We start from the raw sequence: 27,086 nt of genomic DNA on the forward strand, positions 1-27,086 counted from the left end.
GCATCTAATCCAGCTCATGGATCACACCTGAAGTTTCCCTTGTCCTATTCAACCAATTGGTTATTTCCAGCAAAATCCATAAGGGGACCCACATGCTTTTACCATGCTTTGAATTCTGCAATGTACCTGATCTTCCCTGGAAGCTGCTGAGTGAGCCCTCCATTTGGGACACCCGGCCTGCTCCACTAGTTAGCTAGTTTGCCAATACACCTGCTTCCAAACCACCTCACAACAATTTCCCAACATGCTTGGCTGTTTAGTGAACAGGCTACCACGGAATGCCATGAAGGACAGCACTGACACTGGGGAGATCTTTTGGCACTGACACTAAGGAGATCCTTTATGTGGAAGGGAGTAGTCGGGGCTGCTATGGAATAACCAGGAGATTTCCAACCCCCTGGGAGAAGGAAAGCTGAGGGGCAATTCCTGAATACTCATGCTTAACAATTCTAATCTCATTCTAAGGAAAGAAGCCAAAATGTGATTCCTGTGGTGTTTGCCAGGAATATTAATGCAGACAAATGGGGTGTGACTGGTTCTGCTTTTGGAAAGTGCAGCGTGTCAGTCACCGAGGACTTTGGCAGTTATTGTTTTACAAGTATCCCCAAAGGCCTGACACCAAACACATCTTACCACACTGAACAGAGCTGTGGAAAGCAGGAAGTACAGTTGAGACACAAACATAGCTCCACTAGAGAGAGGGAAACTTGGGACAGGAAAGGAGATGCGTTCGGATTAAAGGATGAGGAGATGTGTACATACCTCCCAGGTTAGTCAGGTTACTGCTAATAGTTTCACAGATTGGGTTCCTTTTTGCAGCCCTTTTTGTAAAAGCGCACAGAAGAGAATGGAAAGTTCTGCGGTTGCTCAATGAGATATGCAATCTTCTGGTTCTGCCTCCCAGGCTTAATTCTAGCCCAGGCTCACATTTAAGATATCTTCCATCTTCGAGTCATCTTGAAAGATCTTGGCTGTCAAAGACTCACATGAAGGCTCCTCCGAGTCTCCATTGCTGGGATGTGTACACCCCGGCCAGCACTGTAGGATTTTCATAGTCTCGGTTGATATCTGCCAACTGCTGAAATACTTCTCAGCATCAAATTACAGGGCTAAGGGGGACTCCCAAATAGTAACAGGCAGATGGTAAATACAGAGGTTGTTGGATGGTTATAACTGGCGATACTACAACATAAATTTCTGATGATTCTTTCACCCCAACTCTCCTAATATTTCCTAGCCTCTGACCAAGAATTTGGTAGTTTGGCAATTTCCAATAAAAAGTACAGCTACTGAGCTTTTTCTCTATTTGCTTCATTATGCATGCAAGTTGAAACCTTGTTTCCTGCAGATGATGCTAACATCAATGCTAAACAACTCAATGAGGTCACCAGAAATTTCTGAACTCACTATTTCAGGGTTCCCTCCTGCCTGTCTTCTGATTTACTCATTCATTCACTCACTCATCCACCAAATATTTCTTGCATATTTCTATTTTATAAGGCTTGATATATGTTGATGACTTGATGTATATTGATGTCTCTTCCTTTGTGACGCCTGCTATAATAACTAAAAGCAGACACACCATGAAATCACTACTCATTTGGATAAGTGTTACAAAAGACCTTAATAAAGATTCAGTGGGCTGGGCACAGTGGCTTACACCTGTAATCCCAGCACTTTGGGAGGCCAAGGCAGGCAGATCACGAGGTCAGGAGATCGAGACCACCCTGGCAAACATGGTGAAACCCCGTCTCTACTAAAAATACAAAAAATTAGCCGGGCATGGTGGTGGGCTCCTGTAGTCCCAGCTACTCAGAAGGCTGAGGCAGGAGAATCATTTGAACCTGGGAGGCACAGGTTGCAGTGAGCTGAGATCGCACCACTGTACTCTGGCCTGGGTGACAGAGTGAGACTCCACCTCGAAAAAAAAAAAAAATAAGAGTTGCAGTGATGGCAAATCTACTAGAAAAGGGTGGACCAGAAAGACCTCTCTGAAGGGGTGGCTCTTGATCCAAGACCTACAGGATAAGAAGAAGTCAAGCACACAGAGTATGGCAAAGGGCACCCCAGGCAGAGGGAACAGAATGTATAAAGGCCGAGTGGTGGAAGGTGGTTTTGATGGGCTCAGGGGGAGAGGGGCCAATGGAGATGATGCATGGTGAGTCTGAGGATAACTGAAGCTAAAGAAGTGAGCACAAACTCAGGATTAAGAAACTCACTCAAAACCGCTCAACTACATGGAAACTGAACAACCTGCTCCTGAATGACTATTGGGTACATAATGAAATGAAGGCACAAATAAAGATGTTCTTTGAAACCAACAATAACAAAGACACAACATACCAGAATCTCTGGGACACATTCAAAGCAGTGTGTAGAGGGAAATTTATAGCACTAAATGCCCACAAGAGAAAGCAGGAAAGATCCAAAATTGACACCCTAACATCACAATTAAAAGAACTAGAAAAGCAAGAGCAAACACATTCAAAAGCTAGCAGAAGGCTAGAAATAACTAAAATCAAAGCAGAACTGAAGGAAATAGAGACACAAAAAACCCTTCAAAAAATTAATGAATCCAGGAGCTGGTTTTTTGAAACGATCAACAAAATTGATAAACAGCTAGCAAGACTAATAAAGAAGAAAAGAGAGAAGAATCAAATAGATGCAATAAAAAATGAAAAAGGGGATATCACCACCGATCCCAGAGAAATACAATCTACCATCAGAGAATACTACAAACACCTCTATGCAAATAAACTAGAAAATCTAGAAGAAATGGATAAATTCCTCGACAAATACACCCTCCCAATCAGGAAGAAGTTGAATCTCTCAAGAGACCAATAACAGGTTCTGAAATTGTGGCAATAATCAATAGCTTACCAACCAAAAAGAGTCCAGGACCTGATGGATTCACAGCCAAATTCTACCAGAGGTACAAGGAGGAACTGGTACCATTCCTTCTGAAACTATTCCAGTCGATAGAAAAAGAGGGAATCCTCCCTAACACATTTTATGAAGCCAGCATCGTCCTGATACCAAAGCCTGGCAGAGACCTAACCAAAAAAGAGAATTTCAGACCAATATCCTTAATGAACATTGATGCAAAAATCCTCAATAAAATACTGGCAAACCGAATCCAGCAGCACATCAAAAAAGCTTATACACCATGATCAAGTGGGCTTCATCCCTGGGATGCAAGGCTGGTTCAACATACGCAAATCAATAAATGTAATCCAGCATATAAACAGAACCAAAGACAAAAACCACATGATTATCTCAATAGATGCAGAAAAGGCCTTTGACAAAATTCAACAATCTTCATGCTAAAAACTCTCAATAAATTAGGTATTGATGGGACGTATCTCAAAATAATAAGAGCTATCTATGACAAACCCACAGCCAATATCATACTGAATGGGCAAAAACTGGAAGCATTCCCTTTGAAAACTGGCACAAGACAGGGATGCCCTCTCTCACCACTCCTATTCAACATAGTGCTGGAAGTTCTGGCCAGAGCAATCAGGCAGGAGAAGGAAATAAAGGGTATTCAATTAGGAAAAGAGGAAGTCAAATTGTCCCTGTTTGCAGATGACATGATTGTATATCTAGAAAACCCCATCATCTCAGCCCAAAATCTCCTTAAGCTGATTAGCAACTTCAGCAAAGTCTCAGGATACAAAATCAATGTACAAAAATCACAAGCATTCTTGTACACCAATCACAGACAAACAGAGAGCCAAATCATGAGTGAACTCCCATTCACAATTGCTTCAAAGAGAATAAAATACCTAGGAATCCAACTTACAAGGGATGTGAAGGACCTCTTCAAGGAGAACTACAAACCACTGCTCAATGAAATAAAAGAGGATACAAACAAATGGAAGAACATTCCATGCTCATGGGTTGGAAGAATCAATATCGTGAAAATGGCCATACTGCCCAAGGTAATTTATAGATTCAATGCCATCCCCATCAAGCTACCAATGACTTTCTTCACAGAATTGGAAAAAACTACTTTAAAGTTCATATGGAACCAAAAAAGAGCCCGCATCGCCAAGTCAATCCTAAGCCATAAGAACAAAGCTGGAGGCATCACGCTACCTGACTTCAAACTATACTACAAGATTACAGTAACCAAAACAGCATGGTACTGGTACCACAACAGAGACATAGATCAACGGAACAGAACAGAGCCCTCAGAAATGATGCCACATATCTACAACTATCTGATCTTTGACAAACCTGACAAAAACAAGAAATGGGGAAAGGATTCCCTATTTAATAAATGGTGCTGGGAAAACTGGCTAGCCATATGTAGAAAGCTGAAACTGGATCCCTTCCTTACACCTTATACAAAAATTAATTCAAGATGGATTAAAGACTTAAATGTTAGACCTAAAACCATTAAAATCCTACAAGAAAACCTAGGCAATACCATTCATGACATAGGCATGGGCAAGGACTTCATGTCTAAAACACCAAAAGCAATGGCAACAAAAGCCAAAATTGACAAATGGGATCTAATTAAACTAAAGAGCTTCTGCACAGCAAAAGAAACTACCATCAGAGTGAACAGGCAACCTACAGAATGGGAGAAAATTTTTGCAACCTACTCACCTGACAAAGGGCTAATATCCAGAATCTACAATGAACTCAAACAAATTTACAAGAAAAAAACAACCCCATCAAAAAGTAGGCAAAGGACATGAACAGACACTTCTCAAAAGAAGACATTTATGCAGCCAAAAAACACATGCAAAAATGCTCATCATCACTGGCCATCAGAGAAATGCAAATCAAAACCACAGTGAGATACCATCTCACACCAGTTAGAATGGTGACCATTAAAAAGTCAGGAAACAACAGGTGCTGGAGAGGATGTGGAGAAATAGGAACACTTTTACACTGTTGGTGGGGCTGTAAACTAGTTCAACCATTGTGGAAGTCAGTGTGGCGATTCCTCAGGGATCTAGAACTAGAAATACCATTTGACCCAGCCATCCCATTACTGGGTATATACCCAAAGGACTATAAATCATGCTGCTATAAAGACACATGCACGCGTATGTTTATTGCGGCACTATTCACAATAGCAAAGACTTGGAACCAACCCAAATGTCCAACAACGATAGGCTGGATTCAGAAAATGTGGCACATATACACCATGGAATACTATGCAGCCATAAAAAATGATGAGTTCACGTCCTTTGTAGGGACATGGATGAAACTGGAAAACATCATTCTCAGTAAACTATCGCAAGGACAAAAAACCAAACACCGCATGTTCTCACTCATAGGTGGGAATTGAACAATGAGAACTCATGGACACAGGAAGGGGAACACCACACTCTGGGGACTATTGTGGGGTGGGGGGAGGGGGGAGGGACAGCATTAGGAGATATACCTAATGCTAAATGACGAGTTAATGGGTGCAGCAAACCAACATGGCACATGGATACATACGTAACAAACCTGCACATTGTGCACATGCACCCTAAAACCTAAAGTATAATAATAAAAAAAAAAGAAATTAAAAAAAAAGAGATACTAATGTGAGTAGTAATGTGAGTACTCAAGATACACAAGACACACATGTAGTCTGCCAGGCCACATGTGACCACTAAATGTTCAATAAAATGTTGGCTGTTTCCTCTTAAAAAAAAAAAAAAAAAAAAAAAAGAAGTCAGCACAGAGAGCTCTATCAGCTAGGGACAGTGAATATTCTCTAAATGCAATGGGGAGCTACTCAAAGGGTTTAGTGGGGAAGACATGACCTGATTTATATCAGATGGAATGTGAAAATAAATCAAACTAGAGTAGAAGTAGAAAGGCAGGCACTCTGTATGGCAAAAACTGCAATATTCTTCCTAGTAGCCATTCTCCACTCCTGCCTTATTATGAGAACTCCAGTTTTACTCTGGGGCACAGTAAGCCCAGTCAAAAATTGTATTTCTCACATTCTTTGTAGTTAGGCATGGCCAGGTATAATAATTCTGCCTAATGAGACCTACATAGAAGTTAGCTGGGGATGGATTTTTGGGCAAGTTTTGCTTTCTTGCTATAATGACGCAACTCCTTCCTGTGTCTTTCTTCCTCTTTTCTTACGTGATTTCAGCCTGGAAAAAGAAGATGTGATGGCAAGCAAAGCAGCAGCAACCATCATAGACAACTATCCAGGTAAAGCAAATAGCACCAGAGAGACCTCAGCCTTGAACCACTGGACCAGTACCAACAAACTCCACATCTGGATTTTACTGTGTCCAAAGAGAAAAATCATCTACTTGTTTCAGATACCGTTTTGCAGAATTTTCTGTTACTCACATGTCAATGCCGTGTCTAACTGACATATCAAGTAACCAAAGCCTGACTTGGGTGGTGGCGGTTACAATGAAGAAGGGTGTATATTTTTGAAGGAAGAAACAATGGGACTTCTTGATGACCTAGAAGTCAGTTGTGGTGGTGGGAGATGGAAGATATAAAAAGTACAAGACTTTGGCTTGAGAATTTCTGATAATGAGAAGGAAAAACCAGAAGAGGAGCAGGTTTGACGATTAAAAGCGAGGATTCCATTTCTGATATTTCAAAGTTGAGGTGCCTAAGAGGCAGCCTCTACTCCTCTGGTTTCCAGGAGACAGGATCTTGCTGGCCCTGCCCCACCCTTTCATTCACTCCTTCTCAGGGAGTGACAAGCCAGCCTGTCCAGGGGGAGTGCCTGTTCTGCTCACCTACTCCCTTGCTTAGGCATCCGAAGTGTAGCCTCCAGGTAATGTGGCTGGGGCCTTCAGTGCTGCCTGAGGCTGGAGGCTCAACACAACGTCCAGCATTCAGAAGCCAATTATTGCTGTAAATCTCCATGTCATTTTCCAATTTGGTGGTAATACCAAAAAGTATTTGTAGTCCCACATGCTACACTTTTCTGTCCATCTCTCAGTTGCTTCAAATATGGGCCAACTTACACCTATATAATGACAGGTAGACATTTCGCGTTCTTTCAGCCACATCATAGGGGCCTCATTTTAATAGATGCCTCTTTCAATAGTTACTGCCAAAGAAAACAAAGGTCTCGCCTATTCATGGCTGCCCTCTTATCTTTATTGTTAGAGCCAAGGGTTGAGTCTTCCTTGCCCGTTAGGACTATAAAATGCATGGAAATTAGAACTTATTTAAAATTGATGCCAGTGAGCAAAAGGTAAAAACATACAATAATCATTTCACTGTTCAGGCATATGACTTCTTACCATAACTCTGAAGAAAGTGTATTATTAGAATTGTTTTACTGTGCTCTCTCTCATTTTTCTCTACTACCAGTTGACTCTTACCTTCCCTCCATCCACTGATCCATTCTCTTCTTCCCTCCTTTAAAAACTGCTGTTAATATTGCTTTTTTAAATTCCATCCCTAATAACCTTAGAGTTTCTAGACATACACTCTTAAATAAAGGGTCATTCCTCGAGGCTGGTGAATCCAGGTAATGTGGTCTGGTATCAGTCTGAGGACACAGCAATCTTATTTTTCCTATTCCTTTTCTTTAAAGACAGATTGGTCTTATACTGGATATTTGATCACTTACCAGAATTTACATTTGGGAATTTGTTATATGATATGCTACACTGCTGTAAAACCTGTCTTTTGATAAAGTCATGTAAGATACTTTTACATTTAAGATCTCAGTTTTGCCCTCTCTTCCATGCCATCCTGACAGATACATTATTCCTGTGTTTGCACTGATGAAAGAGGTGATAGGCATTTTGGCACACTATATCACAGAAAATAGTACTTATCTTCAGAATGGAAATATACATCCCATATGTCACTAACACATAGGGCCCTGCACCTGGTATGGAATGGAATGTGGCATTGTTACAGTGTCATTCAATGGCTTTTACCAAGCAAGAGAACATCGGCAGCTGTGATGCATGATGCCGCTGTGACATTAACTACAGACACAGATAGAGTGCCCATAAAAAAAATATACGCCCTTTTTTTGAATAGAGCCCTGGGTAATTACGCTAACTATTGTTCTAAGAGAAAGCCCCATTTACACCCCTTCATCATTTAGACTCTGGACATAAAAAAAAAAATCACTGACATTAAGTAGTTAAGGCAATTTGCTTTCCAAATGAAGAAAGGACAAAAACATCTTTACTCTTGAGTTGCCCATTTTGACAGCCACAGCTCCCCCAGATAAAAGATCCTGAGGAGTTTTTCTGACAGTACCCTTTTCCTACACAGAGCCCAAGGAAAATGTGTTCAAGTTTACTTTCTACTGTCAGCACTAGGAGGACATAGGGGTCTGTGTGGACAGCCTGCAGGTGAAGGGTGGCGGCCCTGCAGCTATGATATGAACCTTGGTGGGTCCAGCAGGCACAGATGCATCTAGCTGCCCTGCCCTGGTGGCCAGGCTTGCTGTTCTGAGGAAAAGCTACAGAAACGTTGCTCACCTTGAGAAGTAAACTCTCAGGGCAGGGTCCATGTTCCTCCAAGTTGCCACAGAACGTGAAATACGTTATGAAGTTTGCCATTCAATATGGAGTAAAAATGGGAGATTATTGAACTACTTACCCCCAAATGAAAAAATAAAATTAATAAAAAAGAAAAGGCAAAATCACAACAAAAGGGATGGCCCCCAAAATTTTACTTACATTGAGTGAGAATCCCAGTTAAGGCATTTTTAAAATTCTCCTTGGCTTCCTCCATCTCTTGCTCATGGGTGGCTTTTTCATTCATTAGCCGGCGGACGTGGCTGTTGGCCGACTGCACCATGGAATAAAACTGGTTTGCAGAGCGCCGATTCACTTCCCCTCGTTCAATCCAGGAAAGCAGCACTGTGATAGCCTCTGAAAACTTGCTATCATCTGGAAATGGAAAACCACCAAGTACAAATCATGCCAAGATGAGAAAATACACTTTATTCTTGTTCCTCTCAAAAGAAAGAGCATAGTCCAACCTAGTGGATATATTTTCAGAACTCAACAAATTAGCTTTCCTGAGACTGACTGCCATATCATCACTTAACTTCTCTTTTCCCATCTAACTTCAGGGCACCATAGAACCACTCAGGAGGTTTACACTCTCATCTACCAACTCCATGAGCTCAGCTGTAGATTTGTTCTGGTCATTCTTAGGAATAAGGTACAGCCTCATTCTTCCACCAAACCTTGATTTCTCTTTTTTTTTTTTTTTTTTTTTTTTGAGACAGAGTCTCACTCTGTCGCCCAGGCTGGAGTGCAGTGGCATAATCTTGGCTCACTGCAAGCTCCGCCTCCTAGGTTCACACCATTCTCCTGCCTCAGCCTCCCAAGTAGCTGGGATTACAGGCGCCCGCCACCACGCCCAGCTAATTTTTTTGTATTTTTAGTAGAGACGGGGTTTCACTGTGTTAGCCAGGATGGTCTCGATCTCCTGACCTCGTGATCCGCCTGCCTTGGCCTCCCAAAGTGCTGGGATTACAGGCGTCAGCCACCGTGCCCAGCCTGATTTCTCTTTCTTAAGATGGACTTGAAAAACTGTTACTAACCTACTTGGCCTCTACTTCATTTCTTTGTTCCTTTATCAAAAATATTATACAGTGTTACCAGTTTTCTGATTTATAGAATCAGCTGAGTTAGTGTTAAAATGTGGAAGAAAGATTGGATTACTTTAAAACTGTTTGTAATGTATGGTATTGTCCCTAAGGCAGGTAGTAGGAATAAGTCAATTCTTGTTCTACTGTAGTTCAAAACTAATTCCATCTTAGGGCTAATACCATATATTTAATTAGGCTGAAAAATAGAATATTTCCTTGTTTTCCACAAAAGAGAACATGTTTCCTGAGGTGTTCTGTGTTTGCTTTAGATGGCTATGGAGAGCCCATCTGAACCCAGTTTGAGATGTATGTGCATGGTGTGGGGGGGATAGGAAGTGGGAAATGAAGTTCCGCCTGAAAATAAGTGATAAAGTTTATTTCAGAGAAAACAGACTTGCCTATTTGGGGATGGTTACTGGAACAAACCCGTGTTGTATGGCTTGGAGGTGGAGAAAAAGAAAGTTTGTGGGTGATTAAGTTAATTAGAACTGGAAGTTGTATGTCAGTTGTTACAACATTAATCGATCTGACTACTGCTGAAGGCTCATTACCTACTTTCCAGGCAAACCTGAGGGGAGAAGCCTTTCATTTGTATTTTGCCATCCCTAGAAAATGTGCTTTAGGGAAAAATATCCTACATTTTTACAAGTAAACTAGGTAGACTCTGAATTCTAAAAATCAGGAGCAAAATTAGATTGAAAGATTCAGATTTTTACCCATTCGTTTAAAAAATACTGAGTGCCTACTGTGTGCCAGGCACTGTCCCCTCCACTGGAGGGGCGTCGGAGACATCCTTATGTATTGTTTTCATATAAACATACATACACTCCACATGAATAGACACGGGGAGATGCATGCTTGAGAAAAAGATTTCACTTCACTCACCAGATTTTAAAATCAATCATTGAGTTCTTATTAGTATTTTACACATCATACGAAACCTTCCCACTGTTGAGTGCTTTGTAAATTTATAGGGTGCTTTACAAACATCTTTAGTATTTTTTCTCCCAAAGACCTCCTCCCAGACCAGGAGTACAGCTTCCTGAGTATGGCTGCTGCTTGCCCAGGAGGTGCGTGTCCTGAATGAAGGTGGGGCTGAACCTAATTCAAGGTCCTGCGGCTGAGCTCTACCTTCCCCAGGAAAGAAAGCAGCTTTTAGGGATGTGCCCATGCTCAGCCACCATTCTAAGCCCTCTACTGCTGCACAGCAGCCTTCTAGATTTGGGGATCAAAGCTTTTTTTCTGAGCAAAGCTGCCCCCCTGCCCTCACACTTTAACCAGAGGAGATAACTGGCCTGGGAATGCCCACAAAACACCGTGTGAATGACAGACTCAAGTTTCCTTGAAAATCTCAACCCATAGACACAGAACACACTTACTGAGTATTGTAGCCGCTTATACCATTTTGTTAACTCTGGAATTTCAGTCTAAGTTCAACCCTCAGTGAACTCCAGCTGTAATGGTTTCTTATCTCATTTCATGGACCAAAGCGGTTTGTATAAGATAAAATCCATCACACAACTTAACATTACGTTCAGCCCTTGGAGAGGCCCATAATTTAGCATTATGTTTGTGAGAGGCCCACTGCAACTGTTACTGGCAGAATAAATTTTGCCTCCTTCCACACTCTCTACCTCTCTTCCCACCAATATATGTTAGGAGAATGGACCTCAGAACAGACAGCAGAAATAAACCTAAATGCTTAGAAGAAATCTTTTTTTTTTTCCTCTGAAAAGATAACAACAGAAAAAGAGAACACTGACTTCATGTACTATTTTTCCCCTTTGCTATGAGTTTCATGTCTACATATCACAGAGAAAGAAAAATCCTTAACATTTTTGTTATGAGCTTTGCAGGGACAGAGTGTAATGCTGTTCACCTCTTTCTCTCATATACAGGTAGTTTTTCCTTCTCTTGCTCGTGGTCACTTAGTTCATAAATAGACTAACTTTACTATCAGGAAAAAAAAAAAACACTTCAATTTTAAAAATGTATGTTTGCTCACATGTCTGAAAGCCACATTTTTTTTTTTTTTTTTTTTTTTGAGACGGAGTCTCGCTCTGTTGCCCAGGCTGGAGTGCAGTGGCGCAGTCTCGGCTCACTGCAAGCTCCGCCTCCCAGGTTCACGCCATTCTCCTGCCTCAGCCTCTCCAAGTAGCTGGGACTACAGGCGCCCGCCACCACGCCCGGCTAATTTTTTGTATTTTTTTTTTAGTGGAGACGGGGTTTCACTGTGGTCTCGATCTCCTGACCTCGTGATCCGCCCGCCTCGGCCTCCCAAAGTGCTGGGATTACAAGCATGAGCCACCGCGCCCAGCCTGAAAGCCACATTTTATTGCCCTTCACACCTAGACCTAGAGCATGATAAGTTCACCAGTAGATTATAGTTTCAGAAAGAGGAAACAGTATTCTTAGGATTAAGCCACTGAAAATACACAATTTCAAAAGTAAGTAGACAAGAGATTTTCTAACATGTTAACAAGTACTAGCAGGCAGAATTCCATTAGCCTAAAGAGGAATATAGTTTCAAAGACTCCCAATTTCATCTTAATTTCTGAACTTTCTGAAACTGACAGGCCGATATATGATTGATGTACTGGCATTCAAATTAAATTAAAAAAACATTAGTTAAGGCATGCTTGATAACTCCAGTCAATATTTGTTGCCATGTAAGAAGTGACTTTAATTTATATTAATTAAGACTAAGCTAGTAACTCCCTCTGGATGGCTACAGGAGGATATTGGGAGTGGTCATTTTCAATACTCAACTGTAAATTCGATTTTGTATTCAGTGGAAGGATCACTGAGAAAGCAGAAAACAATATAAACTAATTTAAACAGGATTTAGATTGCAGCATTATTAAAGCTATTCATGTGGAAAGAAATTAACACTGCTCATAAAAATCACATCAAAGACGCACTTATAAAAATTCCAAATACTTTCTGTGAACATGCTCAGGCATAACTCTGAACTGGATGCAGTTTAGAAGATAGAATGTGCAGATGTGTTTTTTCCACCATAAGAATTGGGAACAATTGGTATATGATGGAGTGAATATAAATCATTTGCTCATTAGAAATTACCCACTGTTTTCTAATCAGGTCCTCACAATGTTAATGTACCTGAGTTAATGGACAGGTCCATTCATGGGTCTTGCCTTTTTCCCTTCCATCCGTTCATCCCCACTTCCTTTGCTAGAGCCCTCTTTGTTAAACAGCACGGCATGCCTCCCTGCATCTGCTCATGCTGTGTACTTATCCTTGGGTCTCTCCCACTCCTAGTCCCCCTGGTCAGCTGTTATTCTTCCCTCAAGATTCAGTGTAAGTGCCCTTTTATAAAGAAATCTCTTCTGCAACTCTAGGATGAATTAGGTGTCTCTTTGCTATGTTTCCACAATTCCCCGCATATCCTGCTATTAAAGCATTAGTCGCACTGTATGGTAATTGCTGGTTTACAGATCTGTCTCCAGTTTTGAGGGGCTAATATGAGAATAAAATTTCCAAAACATATTTCTGTCTTCTGGTTACTCTGAGTTTTTCCCTTTGTCTTTTATATTTTATTGCACTCTACAGTAGTTCCTCTTTATCCACAGTTTCACCTTCTGGGGTTTCAGTTACCCTAGGTCTCAGTTAACTGTGGTCAACTGCAGACCGAAAATAGGAAATGGAAAATTGCAGATATAAGCAATTCATACATTTTAAATTGCACACTGTTCTGAATAGCATAATGAAATGTCACGCCGTCTCACTCTGACCTGACCGGGATATGAATCATCCCTTTGTCCAGGGTATCCACGTTGTCTACACTAGCTCCTTGTGAATCACTTGGTAGCCACCTGGGTTATCAGATCCACTGGAATGGTACAGCAGTGTTTGTGTTCAAGTAACCCTTATTTGGCTTAATAATGGCCCCAAAATGCAAGAGTAGTGATGCTGGCAATTTGGAAATGCCAAAGAAAAGCCACAAAGTGCCTCCTTTAAGTGAAAAGGTAAAAGTTCTTCACAATAAGCAAAGAAAAAAATTGTATGCTGAGGTTGCTAAAATCTAAGATAAGCACAATTTATCTATGAAATTGTGAAGAAGTAAAAAGAAGCTTGTGCATAATATACACAGTGTTCAGTACTATCCATGGTTTCAGGCATCCACTGGGGATCTTGGAATATATCCCCCAAGGATAAGGGGAGACTACTGCATTCCTAATAGATTTGTAGCAATTAATACTGGAAAGATACAAATGCAATGGTTAAAAGTTAGGAAACATCATAGTTGATAATAAACATTTAAATTTCACGTCAAGGAGTATTTTCACATATGCCATTATCTACTAGAGATAGATGTTCTCATGACAATTAAGCTGAATGATCCTGTTATACTTCAGGCTTCAGAAGTCATTATCACTGGCAATGAAAGTTAAGAGTGATGTCAGATAATCCCACAGAAGCAAGGCCCTCTGCAGTGAGGCACTAAACAGTTTATCAAATAACTCAAAAATGCTTTTGAAAGCATTTTTAATTCTGGGAAGGTAATTGTTCTTTAGCTTTGTGAGGAGTAAATAACATTATAATGATACTATCAGATGTCACCACTGGAATCCACGCCCATCTCATTTCATTTCTGGTTATTTCAGACTTTGTTAACCTCCTTCCCTCTCCCCCTCTTCCACATTTATTGAGTACTTGGCGCATAGTAGGCATTAGAAAACTGCATATGGGAGAACTCTTTGCCATATTCAAAGACCAGGTGCAGGAGCAGCCTTTGCGAGCTTATGAAAAATGCCGACTCAGCCTTTCTCACACCTCCAGAATTGGAATCTGCATTTTACTCCAGGTGATTTCTATGCACATGGAGGTTTGAGAAGCACTGAAGCAAGGACTCAGTGAAGGCCAGGTAAACTGGTTAGGAGCTGACCAAGGTAAGAGATAATGAAATCCTGAAGTGGAAAGTAGCAGCTGAGATAGTAGAGACTTTCAAAAGGAATAGATGTGATTCTTAAGAGCTTTATGAGTCTCTATCCCTGTCCCCACGACCAATTAAAGAACAGCTGTCACTTCTATCCAGGAAAAAAAAGAAAGTGTTCAAGACTTGGAAATGGGCATAGAGATTACTATAGGCCCTTTCTATGGAATGCCGGGCATGAATTACCTAATTCTACAGGGGGTGGGAAACTTTAATTCTTTGGCTAATCTCTGACTAGGCTATTTTACAACTTTGTAGGAGTAGAACATAAATCGTGGCAAACTAATAACAATACAAATAATTCGTCTCTGTAACAATGCAAATTAATTTTTGTTCAGTAGAAAATGTAAATCTTTATAAAGTGAATTCTCCTTTGAAACAGTTTAACATTTTCTTGGTCTCCTCATTAATTAGTGAGTTAAATAAAATCATTGGCACATGTTCATTTTATATTTGTAAGACAGTCATGATTTCACTGCCACAGTATTCTTTATCAAAAGACAGGGCCCATGCTACAGTCACATCTGAAAGTCCAGGGCATGGCACAAAGCGATGGGTACCTGGTGAATTTTAATTAAACTGATATATAGATAATGATGGGGAAAATAAACCAAATTGTTAAGTGTTTTTTGTTTTTGTTTTTGAGACAGAGTTTTGCTCTTGTTGCCCAGGCTGGAGTGCAATGGCGTGATCTCGGCTCACTGCAACCTCCACCTCCCGGGTTCAAGTGATTCTCCTGCCTCAGCCTCCTGAGTAGCTGGGATTATGGGCATGCGCCACCAGGCCTGGCTAATTTTGTATTTTTAGTAGAGATGGGGTTTCTCCATGTTGGTCAGGCTGGTCTTGAACTCCTGACCTCAGGTGACCCACTCACCTCGGCCTCCCAAAGGGCTGGGATTACAGGCGTGAGCCACCACGCCTGGCTGGTAAGTGTTTTTTCCCTCCCGCTTTGTGTGCACAGGGAGAAGCAGCCCTGAATTTCAGAACAATAGATGGGATAAGAGCCAAGCCGGGAGCACTGAATACGAAACTTAGGTGGGCTATAGTATATCCTTATTTACAGCTGGGTCTATAAAGGATCAATGAGGAGACAGGGATTTTATGTTTGAACAGAATGAGGGAAAACAAGGAAGACATTCTAAAATGCTTTTCTTTCCAAAGAAATGGAGGGACACACACATGTGTACACACGTACACACACAAGGAAAGGTATGTCTGTAGTTATCACTGATTTCTGGCTCCAAAGATAGCTGGAAATTGCTCACAGTGTACAGTCACATAGTCGTCTAAGCAGATTTGGAATTTCAGTATGGTCAAAGCATTGCTGCTATCACAATCCCCAAATTTCTGTACATGTCCCTAAAGAAGTTTCCTTTTCCTGGCTGCTCAATTAACCCCACATCAACTAACCAGATCACAGACAGCATAAAAAGCTAAACAAACAGTTAATGTTCCCTTCTACCCCCAAAACACACATGCAACCTCCTTAACTATTTAGTAGCTGTAAAAATGAGAAAATCAAGGGGGCAATATGAAAATACACTGATTATTCCTGCTTTAGGGTCAAGCAAAATATTTCTAAATAAAATGGCCTATCTTGCCTCTATGAAGGTCAGTAACACATAAGGAAATAATTTGCAAACAGGCTCCTATGTTTCATATTTCCCTTACTCTATAAAGGAAGCCTGGCTTTTAGCTAATGGGACATCCACTTGGCTCATAACATTATTGATTTTTACTTTCATGGAACCATAAATATTGACAACCATCTCAGCAAAATGCTAGTACCACATCTGCCCCTTCCTCCCTCTGGCAGGCTGACATGGGGCTATTCTATATGCAAATCAGAGTCCAGTTCTCTGGAAATTATGAATGTTGATCCCAGGAGGATGGTATTCTTGTTGACACATCAGGAAATCCCAAAGGCCCTGCTTGCAAGGCTTTGTCAGGATGTCGCCTGATTCAGAGAGAAACTATTCATTTCATCACAAAATGAAAGATTATGTGAAGCTTTCTAAGAGGGTACAAAGTACACAAAAACTTTTAAATGCTCTTGCCAAGAGAAATCCCAGTGAATTAGAATATAATCCTTCCTCACTGTCTAATCAATCTCTTCCTTCCACAGTCCAAACACAGGGTTCCCCCAGGGGTGGATGGTCTGTGTTAGACACACTGAAATTCATTATCTCATCTGCCTGGTGCCACTGTTTCCAATAAAGTGTAATTATGGTGTTATTGAGCTCCTTCTCACTTTCTCAAAGCCATGCTATAAACTTTGGGTTTCTGAGCAGTTACTTCCCAGTCGGTCTTCATTAAGTTGAATTGTCTCGGAACAATGTCTATTTAACCAGCAGGATGCCTACTATTTTTCTTTTTTAGAATTTGTATTAATGTAACAGGCACTGGGTGACTCCATGTCTCAGACACTACACAAACACAACACAGTGTTACCTCTGGTTTCAGAAGGTCAAGTAGCCAGTGAATGGGATAACCTGGTCCCAGAAGATCCTCCCTCTCTCACTCCGGCACTGCCCATCTGGGCTGGCTATCTCCCCTGTGACAGCACTCTGCACTTCCCACATATAACAGGGGGATTATTATATTTATTATAATAGTGAACTATTATAAGTGGCAAATGCAAGGTGATTTGTTATTGCCTGTGTCACTCAAGACACCTAAACTCTTTGAGGCAGGGGCTTGTTCACCATTGTCCTTTCCACCACTGGCTAGGACAGTGCCAGGCATATGGTAAAATGCTGATTAACGAATACTTCTTGAGTGATTGGAAGGATGGCTGAGCACACATCACATCATTTCCATGTATATCTGTTCACACCCAGTAGAACCACTGGCCAGAAATTCAACGTGCTCATAGATCCAAATAGCAGAAGAAGAGAGAAAAGAATTATTTTACTGAGCACCTACTACGTGCACAGTTTTAGCATTGGACAGGACATGGAGAGGGCCTTGTGGGTCATAAGAAAGACTTGGTTTGTACAGATTTTGCTAAATAAAGCTGATTTTCAAAGAGAAAACTGTAAGAATAAATAAGTATGATATAAAATAGAGGAAAAGTATCTGTAATAAATCTAAGTAAGATTTCTCAGGGGAGGAAAAAAATCAAATCCAATTAGGTATTTTCAGATTGCATTTCCATTTCCTTTCTGACACAGATTTCTTTACCTTAGGTCTTGACTGTATTTTATGTCCCTACATCAATGAAATCATCTTCAGGGAAACAGTGTCCTCAGCTCCTCTTGTCTGGCTTTGCAACATTATAAGGAGCATGGAGTGGATTTCCTCTCCAAGGCAGCCAATTTCTTAAGCAATTAAATGCTGTTTATGTTCCAAACTCTATGCTTGGGTTGAAATTGTCAAGCTTGATATTACCTGACTCTTGCCTAAGATGTATCCCCAGCTAGTTCATTCTACTGTAACAGCCATCTATTAAAATTTCCAATCTGTTCTTTCCTCAAGGGATCACACAGTACTTGGCAAAGGTACAGCTTCTGAATTCTGCAAATTATACTCATCTATATAAATATATACTTTTGAAATGGCAAGGCTTGCAAATTACTTTACCAAATTGACATCCCAATCTGTTATCCTCTAAAAGGAGAGGCAAATGCCACATACTTCATACGTGCGGAGACGCTTCTGTACTGGGTTCTTAAAAACAACATAACTAGATGATATGCTTTTATGAAATTCCTCCAGGAGGTCACAGATCAAGGTGCTAGTTTTTGTCACTTCTAGGTATGGACAAACTGAATACAGTTAGTCTGTGTAGATCATAATCTGATACCACAATACCTTGGATATTAAAGAAAAATTATTATTCCAGTGAATAATCCTTGTTGAGAACATTGCTGCTGTATCTCATTTTGGCCACTCCTTGTGGTTTCTAGGCTGGAGGGAAAAGTGAGATGATATCTGTATCTGCACTGCATATGCCCTTTATTAAAGGCACAGCCATGGCCTATGTATTTACATCAGTAAGACATGGTTTCCCAAAGCAGCAGAACACAGCACAAGAGCATCAGCAAGAAGCATTCCTTGGTTATGGTGCGGGGATTTCAGTGGCAGCTGCAGTTGATTAAGGATTCTCAAGCCCTGGATGGGGGATGAAGATTGGAAGCACAGCACCCCCGCTGCCACCTTTTTTTTTTTTTAAAGCATAGAATGTCAACTTCCTATCTTCTTAAAATAGGTGTTAGGCAGCTTTTCATACATTTTTTTTAGTGAAAACATCCAATCCACTTTATACACTGCCAGCAATACAACAGCTATGTTCTAAAACACTTGAAGGATCAATCACATCCCTCTTCTTGTCAGAAATCTGTTAATGGCTTCTCCATTGTTTATGGAATAAAACCCAAATCCAGCAATAGCCTTCAGGGCTCTGCCATCTGGCCCAGACTGCCATTCCAGCTTTACCTCACTCTAGAAAGGCAGCTTCTATGCTGAATTCCTTTCTGCTTCTGTGGGTTTTTATTCTTAGGTCTCCAGCCTCTAACTAGAATGCCTTTATGCCTCTTTTTATCCTGGGGAAAAAAATCTTATTTATTCTGCAAATTTCAAATTATGCCTCCTCTATAAAGACTTTCTTGACACTTTCATCAACATTATTTGCACTGGCCCCTGAATCCCCAAAGCATATTGCATATACCTTGGTTGACAATCATGCCATTGACTTGGTATTACAGTTAATTGTTTATCTGTAGACACCTACATGTGGCCAGCAACTGTGACTTACATTCTCTCATCAAATCCTGACAGTGCTCAGTGACCTCAGGAGGGTCTGACCATCATTTGCCTGTAAAATGCCCATATGTTGCTCAGCTCACACAACTTTGGTCAGTTATAGAACCGAATTCACACGTCATCCTAACTTCAAAATCTGGCATCACTGTAGTTCACGGGGGCAGGTACTAGAGCCTTCCTATGTCTTTATTTCCCACAGCATAAAACACCAGGGAGGGCATCAGAAAACATTAGAAGAAATAAAACATACTTTCTTTTCTTGCTAATCGTCCTGTAAATGTTGCATGTGTCCCTTCAACTGCATCTCTGAAGACAGGGATCCCATTCCATGTTTCTTTTCTATCCTCGATGGACTCTAGCACCATGTCTGCTGTTTTGCCTGAAGAAGGCTTTAGTAGTCTGTAAACTGCACACTCTATAGAGCTGGAGGAACATTAAGAACGCCCCACCAATGGCACAAATACTGGCCTGGCTCATTAAACACTGGGTCAGAAGATAATAGCCTGCTTTGGGGACCTTTCTGTCCCCTCATTCAGTGAGTTTTGTTGAGTGACTGTACATACACTTTTATGGAGAACATGGGTGAGCATTCTGGAAAGGGGCAGGGGTCTGTCCCAGGCAGAAGATGAAGCCCAGGTGTCTGCAGCTTCCAGGGGACCCCCCAGCTAACCCCACCCCAGCTCTGTAAAGAGTCTGTGCTTACGCCAGACTCTTACAGCCTTCTTAAGGCATAGCAGACTTTGTGCTGAAGGGACAATGGTGGAGGCAGGAGAAACGCACAGGGTTCCGTGTCTGGGGATCCCTGTGGAGGAAGAAAAGCCAGCGTGGGTGGCCCATACCTTTCAGTTTTTCGGCCAGCAGAGCGGCTTCGTGCTCTGAGTAGTGCATTATGGCGGGTGGGGATGGGGGCCGGAGCCGGTCCTCCTCCAGCTTGCGCCGGTGCCGCTCCTCCCGGGCACGCATCCTCTGCTTGCATTCCCACTCATAGAAGTCATCCCTGGCCTGGGCAAAGTCCACATGAAGGCGGCCTGAATCCTTTTTGTCGGTGCTAGACCCTAATCGCATCCTGTAACCTGAAACCAATGGAAACTCTGGTCACACCATGTCACAATGGCCACATGTTTTTGGTCCAGACCTTCAAGGCAGGCTTAGGCAAATGCTCACTTATTTCTTTGCTGTCACTACGGATACATTTCCCATAGGAGGCGGGAAACAATTATCCTTTTCCCCAGCAGTCTTGAAGCTCTGTAAAGTTAGGCCTATGACAAGTTTGGGGATAAACACACCTTGGAGAGTTGTCTCAGAGGGCTGCTTACCCATCTTCCAAACCAGTATCCCCAAGAGAAGATGATCTCAAGAACTAGGGTCTTATCATGATCATTCCTTCTTCTCCCTGGCTTCTAGGAAGCTCAGAAACAAATTTGGCATGAAGCATTTTTTTTCTCTACCTTTTTATGGCCTTAGTTTTATTATATTTTCAGTTTACTATAATTCTATTGTATAGGTGAAATGTGAGTAAATAAAGAGCATCTATGATATTTAAAAAGATCTACAAAGTGAATTCCAGACACCTCACTCACAGGTTATTGCTACATTCCCCCAGAAAATGCTGCTGCTCAATTCTCTCTCAGCAGCTGCAAAAGCCACAATTACCAGGGCAATTTTGCAATGCTGTTTTATTTCCACTTATCCTCTGGGGCACGCAGGAGAATATTTTACCTTCAATCAAGAGGCCTCACCGCTGCCTTCCTCACAGCCCTGCAGCACCTCATCTGGTATGCAGCACCACACAAATTGTTCATGTAATATTTTAAGGCCACAGGAACCCCGTGCAAGAGCCCAGAGCTAGACAAAGAAAAAAATGGGCCTGGAAATCTTTGGGGGATTCACTGTGAGCTACCTAACTTAGATAAAGATTATGAGCAGAAATTTGATCTGAGAGATCAACACTAACAGAACTGAAACCAGTCAGCCGGCCTAACTTCAAATGAAGAAGAGTTGACTTTGAGGTTGCTCTTCAGTTTGGGGTACTCAGATTTTCAGAACATAAATCCAGGTCCCAGCAGAGACACAGCTGCTGGGAGCTGCCAGAGGAGAGAGCAACATAAGCACTTTTCCAGTATGGGGGCTTTGCAAATGAGATACAACTGTAAAATGCTAGGCTGCACTGTGCTGATGTTCAAGATCTCATGGTAGATTTCAATGGATTATTTTAGCACTTGGGGATAAAACTCAGCTGAAAATCTCTGTAGAGGCTGGCTCCTCCCCAGGAGGCCACTTCACACCTTTGAAAAGTTACAAATAAGATATTGACTTCACATCTGGTTTCTGTGATGCCATGGAACCCTTCTCACTGCTAGATTTTCAAGTGTTATCTAAAAATGGGAAGACATAACAATACCAATCAAAAACAAAAACATCCAATCACAGATGTGCAGAATTAATGCAAAAGCAAAATGTATCTTGGTTGTGGGCCATGGGAACTTAACAAGTCAGCAGGCCACAGTGATACATGCATAACAGCTGAGCAGGCAGGACTGTTTAAACTGGTCAGCTATCCCAACTGGCCAGGCACCTTTCCCCTGCTCATGTCCAGAGAATCAGTTTTCAAACATTTCTGGCTCCAGAAACACCCTCACTTTCACAGAAACATCATCATTAAGGACTTAAAAGAGACCCTGATGAGGCTGAGTCTAAAATTAGCTAGGCCTTCAAATGTGAATGTGGTCCTAAAATTAGACAGGCCTTCCAGCTGGGCTTGGGCTTGCTGGAGCCCACAAACAGGAGGGGCCGCCTGACTTCCTTCCTGCCTTTCCAGTTAATTGGCCTTGCAGATCTTCCTGGGACTGACGCTGCAGCCTCTCAAGGGCAGGGAGGCAGAGTTAGGAGGTCCTCTGCACCCAGGTAGGGAGGCTGGAGGTGAGGCCTAGCTGTCTTCTCCTCCTACAGTAATGGGGCAGACCAAGGAGCAATCAGAGACTTGCTGAGAGAAGCGGGACCAGCACCCAGGCTGGAAAATCATAGGATCAAGTTATAATCAAGGAGCACCTTTCAATGCCTAAATTTGGGACTGTTCATCTTTGTCAGTGTCTTATGAGGCTTCTGATTGGGTGTGAACATTGTGTTGTATTAGTGTTGAAAAGGGCCTTTGATTTACTCTAACCTTCTCCCTTAATCAAGTAGGGTAAAGAATACAGTTGACCTGTGAACATGGGTTTAATCTGTGCAGGTCCACTTATAGGTGGATTTTTTTCCAACCAAACGTGTATCCAAAACACAGCATTCGAGGGATGTGAAACCCACATATATGGAGGGCTGACTTCTCATATACATGAGAGTTCCGCAGGATATACATGGGGCGGGGACGGGGGGTCCTGGAACCAATCCTCCGAGTGTACTGAGGGATGATTGCAGTTTTCTTGGTACAGCTGTGATTAGAAGCCAGGTCCCCAGGACAGGGTTCTTGAGATAGAAAAATCAGTCCTTCTTTATCATGATCAGGATATTCATGTTAAAAACAACCATTTCCTGAATGGTTTCTATGTTGCAGGTGCCCTGCTAAGCACTTAATATCCATTATTTGATTTATTCCTCCTCACAGTCCTACGAGGTCATACTGTTACTATCTTTATTTTGCAGATGAGAAAATGGAGGCAGGCTCTAGGCCATGAAACCCAGTGCCACAAACTCACCAGAACCCCCGTTGTCTAACAGCGGATTGTGTGTTATGAAATGTCTTCATTCTAGGCTTTGTCTTCCTTCTCCATTTTGAATTGCTTTTAGTTTTTATTTTCTACTTTGTAAAGTTTTACTGAAATAAGGGGTTTTAAAGTTCTCCATATCACTGTCTACCTCAGGAAAGTCTCTGCACTATTGGAATAACCTCAAGGCTTCTGGAGTTTGCACAGAATTTCATGGCAATAGAGGTGGACTGCAGAAATTAGTAAAACCTGGCAGGAATGCTCAGATAGGTGCCCCCTGCCCCTCCCCACCCCCGCCCGCTACTGTTTTCCCACGTTCCCCCATCAACTTTGCCTCAGGAATAGGGAGGTGAAATGCAGAGGGACAGACTGAAAAATGGAGGTGGGGAGTGTGAAGGAAGGGCAGTGAGTTCAGTCTGAGAATGTGTCCTTCCAAAGCCAGCCCCTAATTCTTGGGTTTGGCAAAGGCCTTGTGGACAGACTCCATTCACTTGGCCCAATACCCACAGATGGGAAGGCAGCACTAGGCCCGATCTCAGTATCTGTAAAAATCGCCTATAAAAATTGGCACCAAAGGAAAAGGCTTAATGAACCACCAACGAGGCAATGATACTGGGCCTTCTCCTAGGGCCCCTAAGCTACTTTCCTGCAAGGAACTGACCTTGCTTTGGTACCTTGGTGTCCAGAAAGTGAATCCACTTCCAAAAACCTGACATTATTCTGAGAGAGTACTTTACTCCTCCAGAGCATTACATCCAGTAAGAATAATGGTCCTTAGTACTCATAATATTGCTTCTCATCTAATAAGCACTTGAGAACATTAATTAGAAACTTGACGGAATTCCTAAAGACTGGATGGTGGGAAATTGCTCCTGCAGTGAGGTACCTTCACAGGCTTAGCGCAGAGCTTCTGGCAGCCAAGGAAGAAGGCAGAATTCCTCCTTTTCCAGCCCCAAACTATGAAGACCTTGTTTTGCATTAAGGCCAAAGGGAATAAGCTCATATTAACATCACAAAACATAGCAAAATGCCTAGAAAACTCCTTATGTAATGCAAAGTACCAGAAAGGTAAATGGCTTTATCAACCATGAATTCCTCTGCAAAGCGAATGTGACAAAAATTCTTCTTGCTTTTCCGAATTGCTGTAATATCACCGCACTGTTCAAAGACTTCTTGAATAATTTCCTCAGTAGCATTTTCTGGTAATCCTCCGACAAACACGGTCTTACACCCAGGAGGTCGTTCTCTTGTTGAAGGAGGTGGAAGATCTAATAATCACAACAAAATAGAAAGTTTGGTCTTTCATTTATTTGCTCTCTCTGGTTCTCCTGGCAAAACTAAAGCTTGCAGAGTAACTTTCTCCAGGCTGAGTGACGGTAAATTTCTATGCCAACTTACATTGATCCCAAGCTGTCTTGTTTCTAAGTTCCTCTCCCCTCCTGTTCCCAACCTTTACTTTCTGTGTTCATTGCTACACAGAGTGGCTATATGCTTGTCCATGAACAAAGATAAAGCAAATGTTTGCATAATTTCATTTCTCCTTTATACTACAGAAGCCCAGAAAAGGGAGGGAAAAAACTTCCCAAAGTACAAAACATGACGAAATGACAACATGATGAAAAACCTCAGCGTGTTATCTGCTTTGTCTTGTTTCCAGATAAAGGAGCAGCAAAGCAGAATACAGGAAGCATAACCTACAAAAGCACGCACAATACTTACTTGGCTGTGAAACACCGGGCCTGAAAAAAACCACTTTGTTATTATTCACATTTAAATGAGCAAACTATTAAATTTTGGGAAGGCTGTATAAAAAGATAAAATGTACAGTCTCACAACATTTTACCTAGTTTATATGTAGATTACTAAAGCAATCTCCTGAAAAGTCCACTTAAAAAAGGCAACACTGATTAATATGAATGACAAAAAAAAAAAAAAAAAAGTCCTAGCTCTTTTAGCCCATAAACTTAGTATCTGAGGCAAAATTAAAAAAATAAAATTCTGGCCCATTTACTTCATCAAATGTATGTTTCCTTCAAGCAAATGCAATTTGGTCCAGAAACCCTGAGACGCAGGCTCCCCTCTCCCCAGCCCCCAAATTGCTAACTGTCAAATTAATTCAATTTTCCATCTAGCAAAATATATTTCAGAGTTTTTCACCCACATTTGTGAAGATGGATGGAAGTGCTCACATATTTCACACTGTGTTCTCCGGCAAACACTAGGCTTCACTGCATGCAAAAAGTCTTAACGCTGGATACACATCCCTAAATCCCACATACTGGCTTTATAGTGTGGATTCAGCTTCTGGGCAGACACGTGGCCACATCCCTGTATATTTATTCTAATCGAGAGACAAAAGGCCTTCTGTAGAACGGATCCCCACTCTGTGCATTTACGTGTGAGTCACATCTGAAAATGACTGCAATGCCATTTTAAAATTTAAAAAGAAAAACATTTAAAATGAGCAAATATTTCTCATAGGTGTTACTTACTTGGATTTTGAGGAAAAAGAGTACAGCTTTTGCAGTGGATTATTTCTTTGACAACAGCCACTTCTGTTGGTGGTGGGGGAGGTACCAGTCCAAGGCCTGGTATCATTGGGTTAATGGGGGTGATTCCAGTCATCATGTTGAGGCTTGGATCAAAGCCTGGGACGCAGATTGAGTCTGTAAAGCATACAAGATAACATTTTGACTGGAGATTAAATCCATTTTTGTTGTTGTTTTTTCCATTTTCCTGCAGATTATTTGACTTTATACTTTCTATTTTTCAGGAATTTCTCCTGGCATAAGATGTAATATTATAGAAAGCTATGCCAGAAGGGTAAAGAGAAAAAAAAAGGAAAAGATGAACATTAAACTACATGAAAAGGAAATTATATTACTTAAAATATTAACATGGCAGAAAGAACACAGCATATTAAAATGTAAAAGCATGCACCATGAAGCTTCACTATTACTGTGAATGCAATTTTCTATTTCCTAACGTTGGTGTATTGTTTATACCACCTTATGACCCAGAATATGGGAAGAATATCATTTAACATTGAAGTGCTCTGTGAATCTAATTATCAACGTGGTTTCATCAAAAGAGCCTTCTTACCCAAGTGACCTAGATTTAGGAAAGTTCAATTTATATGTGCATACTTTATAATGATGTATTCAGGTCCCACCTAACCTATTTCCCCTGGAATAATAATAAAAAAAAGCAAAACAAAGAGTGATTACAATTACTATGGCTGGGTTAGATACACGCAGGCATAAAATTAGCTATATACATTTCTGGTTTCTATTGGATAATTGCACTTTCTTCCTATAATTTAGTCAACAAATAATTGACCCACCCTTTTGAAATCTTTATGTCCTGTATTAAACACATACACACACACACACACACACACACAAAGTTGAAAATAGGAAGTGTGCAAAACAAATGGGTTTTCCAGCTTTTTTTTTTTTTTTTTTTAGTGTGATAATGAAGCAAGTGATTTCAAAGGCGGCATACAGACACTAATAAGTAAGACCTTTCTAACAGCAGGGGCTATGAAAATACTGTACTGAGTAGCCACAAGGGGATCCCGTTCATGAGGGTTTCCCTGTTGGCAGAAAACAGTCTCATGGGTGGCATGAAAATGTTCCCAGGTAGACAGGCCAGGATAGATCATGGTGCCCTCCTCTACCCTGCAAGGATGAAACTTCCTTCTTGTCTCATACCATCCTATCTTCTTCTCCCTCCTCATCTTACATCACTTCCAGTCTTCCTTCCTGCCCGCCACCCCTGCCCTCCCCAACCCCTTTGTACAGCTCTCCTGTACAGCCTGTGCCTTAGGTCTCCGCATGGCCTCACTCTTCGCTTACCTGTGCTGAAAGGCTGGAGGAGCCCAGAAGCAGATGTAAGAATAACCACACCCTTTGTTTACTAAGAAGCTCCAGAGAATACAGAAGGTCTAGCAAAAACGTTTCCTTTCTGGGAAAAGGTTTACAGATTCCGCCAGCTACTTTGGACATTTCCACTCCTCCTCTGGGCTGAACAGAATAAACAATGTGATTCTGATCTATAACCCCAAGAGGACTGCTGTCTCATTTATTAAAAACTTCAT

At 41.4% G+C, this 27,086-nt stretch overlaps 1 protein-coding gene across 3 annotated transcripts in view; it reads right to left on the bottom strand.

Annotated features, from left to right (window-relative positions):
- The window catches only part of ENOX1 (ecto-NOX disulfide-thiol exchanger 1), a 597,960-nt gene that overhangs the window by 132,906 nt on the left and 437,968 nt on the right, over nucleotides 1–27,086 (bottom strand). For all 3 annotated transcript variants that reach the window (XM_030813342.1, XM_030813340.1, XM_030813341.1), the window contains 4 exons: nucleotides 25,480–25,653; nucleotides 24,049–24,255; nucleotides 20,126–20,359; nucleotides 8,643–8,855 (listed from right to left, as the gene is read on the bottom strand). In XM_030813342.1, the coding sequence (XP_030669202.1) occupies nucleotides 8,643–8,855; nucleotides 20,126–20,359; nucleotides 24,049–24,255; nucleotides 25,480–25,653 (828 nt within the window). The remainder of the gene's footprint in view (nucleotides 1–8,642; nucleotides 8,856–20,125; nucleotides 20,360–24,048; nucleotides 24,256–25,479; nucleotides 25,654–27,086) is intronic.

Source organism: Nomascus leucogenys, chromosome 5, assembly GCF_006542625.1.
Source record: "Nomascus leucogenys isolate Asia chromosome 5, Asia_NLE_v1, whole genome shotgun sequence".
Taxonomy (NCBI): Eukaryota; Metazoa; Chordata; class Mammalia; order Primates; family Hylobatidae; genus Nomascus; species Nomascus leucogenys.